The sequence below is a fragment of the Vulpes vulpes genome, chromosome 4 (genome assembly GCF_048418805.1).
Source record: "Vulpes vulpes isolate BD-2025 chromosome 4, VulVul3, whole genome shotgun sequence".
Taxonomy (NCBI): Eukaryota; Metazoa; Chordata; class Mammalia; order Carnivora; family Canidae; genus Vulpes; species Vulpes vulpes.
In genome coordinates this window covers 85,251,390-85,263,871 of record NC_132783.1, presented here as the reverse complement: position 1 = coordinate 85,263,871, position 12,482 = coordinate 85,251,390, and the positions used below count along the sequence as shown (strand labels likewise).

General features: G+C 48.9%; 1 protein-coding gene across 1 annotated transcript in view; it reads right to left on the bottom strand.

The window, feature by feature from the left end:
• Positions 1-10,532, bottom strand: part of LRMDA (leucine rich melanocyte differentiation associated) — a 1,011,591-nt gene extending 1,001,059 nt beyond the window's left edge. The window contains exons 1-2 of the mRNA XM_026005124.2: positions 10,325-10,532; positions 3,560-3,660 (exon numbers count right to left, since the gene is read on the bottom strand). Coding sequence (XP_025860909.1) covers positions 3,560-3,660; positions 10,325-10,354 — 131 coding nt within the window. The 5' untranslated portion in view covers positions 10,355-10,532. The remainder of the gene's footprint in view (positions 1-3,559; positions 3,661-10,324) is intronic.
• Positions 10,533-12,482: the final 1,950 nt, after the last annotated feature.

The following is a 12,482-nucleotide window of genomic DNA, read 5'->3' as shown; positions in this document are numbered from 1 at the left end:
TGTACGGTTATGAATTAGTGGTAAGACAATAGAAAAGGATGTTCTTACTGTGAGTGGTTAACTGAAGCCTGGTGCCTCCCTTTTAACTAACATCTTGGCAAGAAGAAATACAATACGGCCAAAAAGAAATTCACAGTTTAGGATATGCACAAAATAGCTCTGGAGGACTACAAAAAGAATAACAGCAGGGCAGAGGAGAACTGGGAGGCTAAGGGATCTACATGAGAAGAATTTTTCTCCTACTTTTTGCATGTTTGTTCCTCCTAAAACCTATGCCCGATGCATGTATTAACTATTCAAAAAAATGAATAGAACTCCTTGCCTAAAAACAAACTGTAGCCTAAAATACAAATGGACTGCAGCTGATATTGTGACCTAGGGGTGTAGCAAAATTTGTATTAGGGGTTATTGCTCTGTTTAAGTCAATACCCTAATAGGACTCTCTGGATAGGGGGAGTTGGGGAGGCCCACAGAGATGTTCTTTTAAAAAAAAAAACATAAAAAGGAGGGAAATAATTTTTCTACATATGACAAAGTAAGAAGAATTGTGTGTTTCTTTTTTTTTTAAAGATTTTATTTATTTGTTTGTTTGTTTATGAGAGAAAATGAGAGAGAGGCAGAGACATAGGCAGAGGGAGAAGCAGACTTCCTGCAAGGAGCCCAATGTGGGACTCGAACCCAGATCCCAGGATCATGCCCTGAGCCAAAGGCAGACGCTCAGCTGAGCCACTCAGGCGTCCTGAAAGGCTGAGCCACTCAGGCGTCCCGAATTGTGTGTTTCTGAGGGCTGCCTGGGAAGAGGGCAAGTGAGATGAAAAGGTGAGAAACGGGCTGGGAGAGACAGGCACCCCATCATATGCAGGAAGGCGAACCCTAATGAGAACCACGGCCAGGGAGAAATTACAAGGGAGCGCCCAAAAGATTTCCAGGAACAATGTTATTCCAACTGTTATTCCAACTGGTCTCCTACTGTGCACTACAATACTACCCACCACCCCCCAGTGTACCTCAAATTGTCAGAAGTTTTAGAGTACACAGTAATACTGTGTTGGGCTTTGGAGAAAGGAAAGGACTATGTTGACTGGGGCCAGACAGGCTGCCAAGAGGTAACACAGCAAACAGAGCAGAGAGATGTTAGAGCGGGGAACCGCAGGGACTCCAGGGGCAGGGCAAACGGACCAGGTGATACACTCTCCCAACCCCATGGAAACAGTGAGACAGAGCCAGAGAGAAACTTTCTACAGAATGTGGGCTGGGGATTCACATTATTTCATTTATTCTCTCCTGTCAGCCACTTTTTTTTTTTTTTTTTTTTTTTTTTTTAGAATTAGCTAAAACAGCTTGGATTTTGATCCAGCTGAAGGCAGAGATAGAGACCAGTGCCTAAATAAGCTCACATCTCCCCCTGACTCCCAAGAGAAAGCCTCACCTCCCCTCATCCCCCCAGTTAGGACTATAAGACAGTCAAAGAGGATCCAGCCCCAACACACCCACGTTAAGTCAGGGCTGCTTTTCTCCATTCTGATCTGTAAGTCCCTCCAGCTTAACCAAGTCCTCACGTAAACTCTTCCTGAACCTTAGACCTCACCCCTCCAGCACCCATCCCCGCCCCAATCTAGCTATGTAACCGAGCATGGTGATCACACACCAAAAGAGGGGATAGCATCTCAAACTCAACACTACAGAAATGATCTCCTCTCAACAAAGGAGAATCAGATTCACAACCCCCCTTCCTCCAAATTTGTTTTACTGACCTTCCTCTCACTGGATTGCCCTGCCTCTAGAACCTGTCATTTCCTATGATAAATCCTTATACATCCAGCCCCTCAGAGACCATAGCCCCTTCCCACCACTGCCCCAGATCTCTCTCTCTCTCTCTCTCTCTCTCTCTCTCTCTCTCTCTCTCTCTCTCACACACACACACACACACACACACACACACGTACGTCTCCCAGGGTCCAGCCCCTTCTCTGCCAAAGGGAGGCAGGGCCTCTGAGTTTGACAAAGACAGCTCTGTTTCCTCAGACCTGACAGCTCAGTCCCATGACCTGTCCCCACTGACACACTCCCTCATGGGGCCCAGCCTCCCCCCAGCCCACATCCGGGCTCCCACCAGCAAGGCAGCCACAGCCTGAGCCACAATGCCCCAAGCTTCTGGAAGCCAGTCACACAGAAAGAACTTCTTCCAACGCTCAAGCAAAGAAACCTTCCCCTGAGTCTGCACTGGGGAGGTTTTTTTAAGGGGCACACGTCTCAGGCACCGTCCAGGTCAGGCTGTGTACTTTTGTCCTGCCCTTGGGTATCGGGACCAAAAATCATCCTTAATTTCTTTAGAGTCAGCATTTCTTTGTTTGGCATCCTCTCATCACTACTCACTATTTTGTGACTTTTCAGTTCCCATATCTCCCCAGAAGCAGCGGGGACTCCTTTGGGAGTAAGGGAGAAAATGCCCTCAGTGTCAACTCTCTTCTACATACTCTTCTGGATACTCCTTCCCTGAAGACCATGCATCTCAGTAAGTACCAGCCCAAAAGGCTCTCTTGGCTTAAAGTCACTCCCTCTGCCTGCTGGTGCCTTAATACCCTGAGTTTTGTCCATCTTCTCTCAAATGCTTAATTCCCAAGTGTCCTGACTCATAGGCTGGGAGAGAAAAGACTCCAACGCGGGAAATACGAAAGTGTGTGAGTCCTGGGGTGGCATTTGAGCTCTTCATCTCTCCTTCCATCCCAAGAGTCTGTTCCATTGGGAGGACAGCACAGCTCAAGGGAGCATTTAGGAGAAAAGCTCCACATGGAACCAGATTATTAGGAAGAGCCACCACCCTGACCCCTGCTCATTCATCCCCCAATATCGGCTTTCCAAGTACCTTCTACTTCCTCTTCCAAGCCCCCAAACCAGTCACAAATGGTAACTTCTTATGAAGAAATGATGTAACTGTCTGTAATCTCCAATGGAATAATATAGAAGATCCCAGTTAACCTTTGCCAAGATTGGAACAGTTGTTAGAGTTCCCCTCCCACCTGCCCCATGCCAACAGTGTCTGAATTACTCTGAAATACCATCTGGGAGAAATCATAGCAAATATTTAAGGTTTCAACTCATTTAAAAAGGAAAAATAAAGAATGATAACATACACACACACACACACACACACACACACACCCTACCTGTGATTTGGCAAATCTTTGGGAGACGGGGTTATCCAGAAAAGCATTCCTAAATATCCCAAAATGCAAGACCATTTTCCAACTTATTCCTTCCCCAAGAGTATAACTTGTCTGCATGGGTATCAGTGAGAAAGGAAAAGAACAAAGTACCGCCACAATGGTCCTCTTGTAGGACCTCAGGGGAGATGGAGGTGTCCACGCTCACAGCCTTTTCAGTGGCACAGAGAGGCTAGCGGAAGACTCATCGGAAGCAAAGTCCCTCTTTAGGGGTGCGATTGCACGTCTCAGACCCCACACCCCCTGCAGAACTGGATGGTAACTTTCACCTGCAGGCCGTTACCATGGGGACTGGGCCTGCCTGACCTGGTCTGCATCTTGTGAAGGGTACATACCTCAGAAGGTTAAAGCTCAGATCAAGCCTCTTTGCGAAATGTCCACAGTCCCTGCCAAGGTGCTCTGGAATTTCTCTGCAGTCCTGGCCTATGTAGGACACCTGGAAATTAAATGGAACAGAAACAATGTGGCAAACGGAAATCACCCAGCTGCTCCCAACCCTGAGTCATTGATCCGAAGATTGCTTCCGCAACTCGCAACGCATGCTCCCCACCCCCCCACCCCACCCCACCCCCCCCACACACACACAGAAAGGCCACAATTGTGACTGTTTTCCTGATCAAATCAGCTTTGGGGGCTTCAAGGACTCTGCCAACAGCTCCCCTTTCCTGGTACATTTAGCATGATGGAGACTAATCCTAGCACAATGGAAATTGGACTAAAATTGGCCAGATTCAGGTGTCCAAAAAAGCCCCCATGTCAGAGCACACTGATATAATCACAGCAATCAGCCTCTCGCTCAGGGGCCTTTCCAACAGCTGCCCCTCTGGCTCTCCTCCTCCCTCTCCTCCTCTCTTCCCCCCTCCCCCAAATACCCTGTTATGCACATTACCTCATAAAAGATACAGCAGATGCACTTACCAGCATTCAACCTGCAGGGTGCTGGAACAAATAGGGTTGGACAAGAAAACCTTCCCAGACCGCCAATCGCATCCTATTACCACTGTGTATAAAATGTCCCCCACACTCTCGACAAAGCAGATTTGAAGGCGACGGGGAAATGAAGGGTGGCCACAGCTTCCAAGTCTCTTTTCTCCAGGGAGCCTTTTGCAACCTATCCCACTTGTGTTGCAGGTTGTTCCCTTAGGTCTTCTTTTACTTATTTTATCATCACTATTAACAACCTAGTGTGTGTCCAAATATTAAGAGCTGAACTGAAATTTGATGCAGAATTTCTGATAGTGGGAAGGTCAGAGGGCTTTCTCAAGGCTCCAACTGTTCAATCTTTGAAACCCATTTTTTACAGATAGTTGCCAATTCGACCACTAACTCCAAAATCCATAAAACAAACCCATGGGTGAGAGTTGGCCAGTGGATCAAAATATATGATACTTCCCTAAATGACTCCCTAACCACCCCACCACCACCAGGTAAAAACTCAGGCCTATCATATGGCTATAGTCCTGACCCTTTCTCAGGTATGAGAATAAAAAAGAGATTCCCCTGGGGGTTATGCTTCCTAATGGAGAACAAGAATATGGTGGCCACAGAGAACACTAGATATTAAGTTGAACATTATGACTTACTAATATTCAATCTTAGAACTACAGAAACAGCACTTTCACAGGACTCTGCCTAATTAAAAAAAAAAAAAATCACACTGTACTCTAATATGCTGTTCCCAGTCTGTTCCCAACCCTGTCCTAGCCAATGGGAACAGACTGCTGACAGTAGGTATCTTGCATTCACTCCCTCAATAACTTCACTTTTGGAGGAGAGAGAGTAGGCGAGAAGGAACAAAAAAAAAAACAAAACAGGCTGAGGCCAACATAATGATTTGGACTCCAGAAGACACAAGCTAAAAAATAAAGGTCTCTAACAATCTAGCAACCTTCCTTTTCTACATGGGACCTGTCTTTCCTCAGAACTCCTTGTATAATAAAGTTCTGCTTCCAAGTAGAGATGGAAATCCTACAGCAAGAAGACACTGGGGATATAAGGGACTTCAGTTTCCCTCAGGATACCCATTTGATCAGCAGCAGTTTCTGGATTACAATATCTGCAGGCCCATGGAAATCACCAGAAAACCCATCCCTTTCACCCCAGCATGCACCCCCACCTTATATGCACCATTATTCACGATCTCTAGGGTATATACAACATAGAGGCTGAGGTTTAGATGTAGAAGCTGAGCTCTGTCCTTATAGACTCACCAAAGACTAAACCTTATAGGGGGCGCCTGGGTGGCTCAGTGGTTGAGCCTCTGCCTTTGGCTCAGGTTGTGATCCTGGGGTCCTGGGATCAAGTCATACCAGGCTCCCTGCAGGGAGCCTGCTTCTCCCTCTTCCTAGGTCTCTGTCTCTCATAAATAAAATTTTAAAATATTATAGGGATCCAATTTCTCAAAATCCCATGTTCTTACAAAGTAACTAGGACTTCGGCAGCATGCCCAGTGTAAGACAGCTTTGTCTGATAAAGCCCAAAGTCCTGCACCAGGCATAGGAACTTCCAACTTGGTCTACAAAGAGTTCTTACAAATCCACATGTGGATGTGGATTTTCTTGATCAATAAACACCAGTGATGCACCTATCATCGTGTTTTGGCCTCAAAAATGTGTCTTCCTGGTTGAATGGTCGTGAACTACCTCATGATAGGATGTTGAAAGCCCCAGAAGAACGTCAGAACCTAGGGAAAGAGAGGGATATTTGCTCCCCTTTTTCTTCTGTAGGATCTCCTTTCAGAGGCAAAAGGAGCACCAAGGACAGCTATCACCATGCAGCTGCAGCTCATTTACATGCCTAACAAGACTTTCATCAGCTTGTTTTCTTGCAATACCTTAACACAAGATCCCAGGAAAACTAAATAAAGCACTACTTGTTGCATGGTGATGACCAAGTCTCTAAAATTTAGTATGAAAACCAACTTGATAAGCCATCTGTATGCTTGGACACCAGACCCCTGCCAGTCTTCATGGTAAACTGGGAGCATTCAGAGATAGGAGTTAAGCCAACCACATTTAAGGGTCCAAGTCAGTGTGACAAGGCTTAAGAGCAGCAAGCGGCCACTGCCAGGTGCTGCAATCAACGCTCAAGATGAGAAGAAAGTCATGTTTAGGACATGCTCCTGAGTGGAAGGCATTACCTCTCAGGATGTCAGGAAGCTTCTCGGAGCAGAGGATTACCGAATGTAACAAGGGCAGAAGAGCCAGGCCAAAAAGAGTTTGCTTCTTGAGCAAATAAGAGAAGGGAAATTGAAATTTATAGACCCTAAATATAGGAACCCTGGGTGGCTCAGTGGTTGAGTATCTGCCTTTGGCTCAGGTCGTGATCCTGGGGTCCTGGGATTGAGTCCCTCAACAGGGTCCCCACAAGGAGCCTGCTTCTTCCTCTGGCTAGGTCTCTGCCTCTGTGTGTCTCTCATGAATAAGTAAATAAAATTTTTAAAAACCCTAAATGCCACAGAAGCAAGCGCACATCCAGAACAAGAATCATTGCATTTAGTCAATCACTTTTAGAATGAAAACCCAAACTTTGACTTTTCATTTGCCTACCCTTTATCACCAGTATCCCAAGACTTCTACCCTGGGTGGAATAGTAACAGAAAGGGACACCATTATCAAGGAAATGAAAACATAGGAAGATCCCTATATAGGGAAACTGGATAGTAAGTCAGGAATGTCTGTGCAAAATCCCCACATACACACATCCCTAGCCCCTCCGAGCAGAAGCCACAGGGAATTACCAAACTGAGGAAGACTACAGATTTCTCTTTGCAGTTGGAACAGTCTGGCCCCCTAGGCATTTCGGAGGATGATAGGTTTGTTAGTGACTGTTTATAGAGATGATGGTTATTTTCTGAGGCCTCACCCCAGCCAGGGGTAGAAGCTCCCCGATTTTAAATCTGCAGCACTGTAAGTTCTGTCAGAGTAGAAACCATCCCTGTGCTACTACTTACTAGCTGATATCCTGGCTGGGTCACAGTCTCAAGAGAGTTTGTTTCCTCTTTTGTAAACTAGTCTAACACAAACTGCATCCAAAAGACGTAAAGAATAAGGGAACTAACATTTCTAAATGCCTAGCACCTGGCTGTTACCTAGTCAATCCTGGTGAAATAGCCCAGTGAGTCCTAGATCTTTAACTTACCTATAGCAAGGAGAAGAGTACACAGCACTGTCCATGGCACCTAGTGGCCACTCAGTAAACAGTTGAATGAGACTAATATCCCTAAGAAAGGGATTTGTTAGTCCCATGTCTCTTGGGCACAAAATTTCAGTGCCTGAATTCCAAGTTTGCATTTGTATCTACAATTAGATCAATGTTGCTACTTTGTCAAAAACTAGTGGAAAAAGACGACTGGAGACTTACTGGTGATATAAATGATGCCCTCAAGCCAAGAGAAGGCCAAATGAAGTCAGATTCATGTTAAATAAAAAGATTTTTACAGAGAAGAGTGGAAAGAGGGCTGATGTAGGCCCGTGAACTCCTAAAACCCCAGGCAACAGCAGTCAGCCCACCGTGGTGTTGAAAGCAGTGGCCTAATTTCAACAAAACATCATCCATTTCATTCAATTGTTTCAGTGGTGTCACGGTGGGGGTTTTTTCTTCTATGCACTTAAACCATCTCTTTATTTGGGGGATAGGTCTCTCTGAACTTAGAAAAAATTCTATCTGGTTATGTGTTTGTATATATAAGCAGCATTGCAGTAAAAACAGGATCAACATTATGGGCTCATGGGAAGGTTTTTTTTTTTCTTTTTTTTTTTTAAAGTAGGCTCCACCAAACTTAGAGAAGTGCCATGTGACTCACATTCCAGGAACTACTTCTTGTTATGGCTGTCTTTAGAAACTGAAGAGGGGCAGGATGCTACAAAGGCCCTAAACTCCAGGGTTGCCACACAGAGCTCCTGGCCTAGGAGGTTTAGGACATGGGGGATGAACACCCCAGGAGTACTTTCTTAGTCTGTCCTCTCATTAGGGATTGCCTTTGAGCCATTTGGAGTGGGCTAAAAGCAAGAGGTACAGGAAAACCAAGTTAGGGACACGGGGGAAGAGAGGCAGCACAGGAAAGTTCTTAGCCCTACTGTCGAGTGCTTCATGAAGTTGGGAGAAGCTACACCCAAAGAATGCTGGGTCTGAAATGCAGAGACCTAGGGACTGGTGCGGGGAAGGGGCCATTCTTGGGCAGAGGTCCCCTCCTCCAGCTCCTCCCTCTAAAGGCAGGCAGGTTAAATCCCCAAAATCCTTTTCCCTGCCATAGAAATGTACCCATCATTTTTTAAAAGATTTTATTTATTTATTTGAGGACGGGGGGAGGCAGAGACACAGAAGGAGAAGCAGGCTCCATGCAGGGAGCCTGATGTGGGACTTGATCCCAGGACCCCAGGACCATGCCCTGGGCCGAAGGCAGGCGCCAAACCCCCGAGCCATCCAGGGATCCCCTGTACCCATTATTTTTAACCTTTCCCACAGGCTGGTCTGTCCTTGGCCTGCTCACTTCTGAACCCTGAGAAGGTGGAAACATTTGCCCAAAGTAACCTCAAAAATCTAACTGTGCCTGACGCTACCTCCCTTAGGCAATCCAAGGAGAGCTTCAAAACCTCAGAGCTATTTCTCTAGGGCATGCAAGGAAAGGTGAGAAGACGGTTGGCTTAATCAGAGGTTAGAAAGAGAAACCTGGCTTTTCCAGAAGGTAAAAGCCACCTGGGCCCAGCATCCCTCCAGCAATGACTAAGAACACCTGAGGCTTCACTACAGGGCTGAAAGCAAGTGAGGCTAGGTGTCTGTCACCCAGAGTTGAAACTGGAATGTTGCCATTCCTCACAGACACCTGTTCAAAAAGTCAGGTGCCGAATGAGCTCTTGCCATTTGCGACAACATGGATGGACCTAGAGGATATTATGCTAGGTGACATAAGTCACAGAAAGACAAACACCATAGGATTTCACTTGCATGTGGAATCTAAAAAATGAATAAAAAACAAAAACGGACTCAAATACAAGAGAACAAATTGGTGCTTGCCAGAGGGGACGAGGAGAGGAGGATAGGCAAAATAGGTGAAGGGGGTTAAGGGGTACAAAGTGCCAGTTATAAAATAAGTCATGAGGATAAGAAAGTACAGCTTAGGGAATATAGTCAATAATATTGTAATAACGTTGTATGGTGACAGCTGGTAACTACACTTGTGGTGAGCAAAGTATAATGTACGGGATTGTTGAAGCACTGTTGTACACCTGAAACTAATAAAACATTGTCTATCAATCATATAATAAACTAAAAAAAAAAGAAATCAGGTGCCGAAATAAAACCAGAGGACTTTAGCCTTCTACCTGCCTTGAATAAGGGCCCTCTGCTTAGGATCCAGAGGCAGTCTGCAGTGTGGCCCCCATACTTAGAGCCTCCCCGGAATGCAGTCTTTGGCGGGACCTAGATATTTCTGCCATCCTGGACTCCTTAAAAAAATAAACCACACACACGCCCCTAAACTTTAAGTTTTTCAACTTCGGGGGATCCCTGGGTGGCTCAGCGGTAGCGCCTGCCTTTGGCCCAGGGCCCGATCTTGCAGTCCCGCGTGGGATCCTGGCATGGAGCCTGCTTCTCCCTCCTCCTGTGTCTCTGCCTCTCTCTCTCTCTATGTCTATCATAAATAAATCTTTAAAAATAAATAAATAAATGTTTCAACTTCATTCGTGTAAAGGCGAATATATTAAGAGGTTTTCTTTGACCAAAGTTACTTTCTCCTGACTATGAGGTTACACACTTTTAATGCGCCCGGAAACTACCATCAGCTGTGGGCATGGATGACTACCTGAGGGAGGACTGGCCCTGCTGGCCTAAGCATTGAGCCCTAGGGACAGAGGAGGCCTAGGGGGCCTGGTGCACCGAGGGGCCTGGTCGACCTAGGGGGCCTTCCCCTCTTCCCCCACGCCCAGGGGGTGTGCCAGCCAGAAGGGGGGCTGAGGGAGTCGCCAGCACCAGACACAGCAGCCCCCCTGAGCCTGGGCGAGGAGCCCTTACTAACCTCGGGGCGGCCCCTTGCCCCCAGCACTCCCTCTCCCCAAACCGACTGCCCCCAGCGGGGGCGGGGCTCGTCCTGGCGGACTTACTTGAGTTCCACTGACCACGAGCCCGGCCATGACGACCGGATGGACGCGCGGCGCGGAGCACCGAGTGGGGGCGCGGAGCACCGAGCGCGGAGCACCCAGCACGGAGCGCGGAGCACCGAGCGCGGAGCACCCAGCGCGGCGGCGGCGGGCGGCCCGGCGGGGCGCGCAGTTCCGCACTAAGCAGTCAGCTGACCCGGCGGAAGCCCGAGGCGCCGGCCGGGTGCTGGGACCCGGGTCAGCTGCGCGCCCTGCGCCGCGGCCCCCGCGCAGGTGAACCGAGGCTCGCCCCCAGGGGGCCCCCAGCGCCCCGCGCTCCGACGCGATCGCCCTGGACCCCCGAGCGCCGTCGCCGCCGGGGGGCCAGGGGAACAGGAGCACCCCGCACCCCAAGCTCCACGCGCGCAGCCCCACTCGTTAGTGCGGGCGGCCCGGGGAGGGGGCTCCGCGCCAGGGGCGCCGGGTCCGAGCCGTTAGCTGGCCCGGGGCGCGGGCAGCCGGCCGCTCCGCTGTTTCACAACCCAGGTTACATAACTGCGGCGACCGCGGGGCGGGAGGGCCGCGGACCCAGGTCCCCTCCCCGCCCTGGAGGGGCAGCGGCACACGGGGAGGTTGAAAGGACACCTGGTGGGGCGGGAGGAAGGGGCGATCGGATTTCCCTACGAATAGCTAACAGCCCCCCAGCTGACAGGGATAAGCCCTCGAGAAGGGGAGTCAGTGGTGTCCCCAAAATTTCAGGTTTCTCGGATTCTCTCCCTCTTATTTGTGAAGCTCCAAGTCACCCATGCGGTCAGATTCCACACCCCCACCCCCACCCCAACACACACCCACTCAGCGGCAAGCGAAAGGTGGCCTTTACTGCCTCCTGCACCAGGTTGGGTGGGCAGCTCCTGTCTGTCCTCAACTGAAAGGAACCACATTTTCTCCCTGTGAATTTTTGCCTTCGTGCCTCCATCCCCAGGATGCAGGAAGCTATTACCACATACCACTTCATTGTCACATTATCACCAGAGTCGGCCTGGCCTTGACTGGCCGCTGCGCCCCTCCCTCCTTCCCTCCCACCGGTGAGTACCGGCCCCATCCAAACAGAAGGGGAAACTAAGTCCTGAGTGCCAAGCTCCAGGTCTGACGTCCTGCATTGCAGTTACCTCAATTCAGTAGACCCCACTGATGATTGTAGCTCCCACCGCTGTTGAGGAGGGTGTTCCCAGGGCTTTTGTTTTCATTGCTCCGTGTGTCTAAACAGCACTTAGAAACCCCTGTTTGTGCAGCTGATGATAATTACGATCGTGGTTAAGCATATTGTGGCTATCATCATTGTCTCTCGGGCCTGGTGCCAACACATTGTAATGTGGGCCCTTCTTGTCAGCATCCTGATGAGCGGTGTTGACCTCTGAGGGCTGACCTGCCTGCCCCTCTCTCTGCTGGGAGGAGCAGACATAGCAGAGGGGAACTCTAAGAACAGAGACTTGGCTGTGTTTACTTTGAGGGGTTTCAGGAAATGCTGCAACAAAAGGTCCTACAGGCCAAAAAAGGCGGCTTGCCCTCCAGAGATAAGGGGGATCAAAGGGAATCTTCCAAGGCCTTCTGCCCCACAGACCAGCTCCTCATGCTCCTCTCTCCTTCTCTGCTGGATGCAGCCTCTCTGGTCCATTGTCCACTTTCGTCTGCCTTTCCTGCCCAAAAAGGAGGAAGTGGACCCAGGCCCTGACAGTCCTGATACACTGCCCTCTCCACCTTCCACCTTGGCCTTCCTAGAAGGAAGGGGAGAGGACTGGCAGGAGAGGGCATGTGGAAACAGGCTTAAACCTACTCACAGATGAAATGGGAACATACACACTCTCACCCCAGCAGGAGGGTGCTTGAGGTCATCTCATCCGTGCCCCAGCATCCATACACAGCTGTGTCTTCTGAGCACAGACTGTTTTGTGGACACTCTGCCAATGACGCCAAAGTAGGCAGGGATCTTTTCTACCTTTCCAGGCCTTCCTCACTATTTTTTCCTTCCTCTGCACAGTGCTGGAGTGATCATCCTAAAAGCCTGATTGGACCCACCTGAAATCTTTCAATGCTCCCAATCAGCTAATAACACAGCCCCAAATTTCCAATGTCACTCAAGGTCTTTTAGAATCCTTTCATCCCCTACCCCTCCCACTTCTCC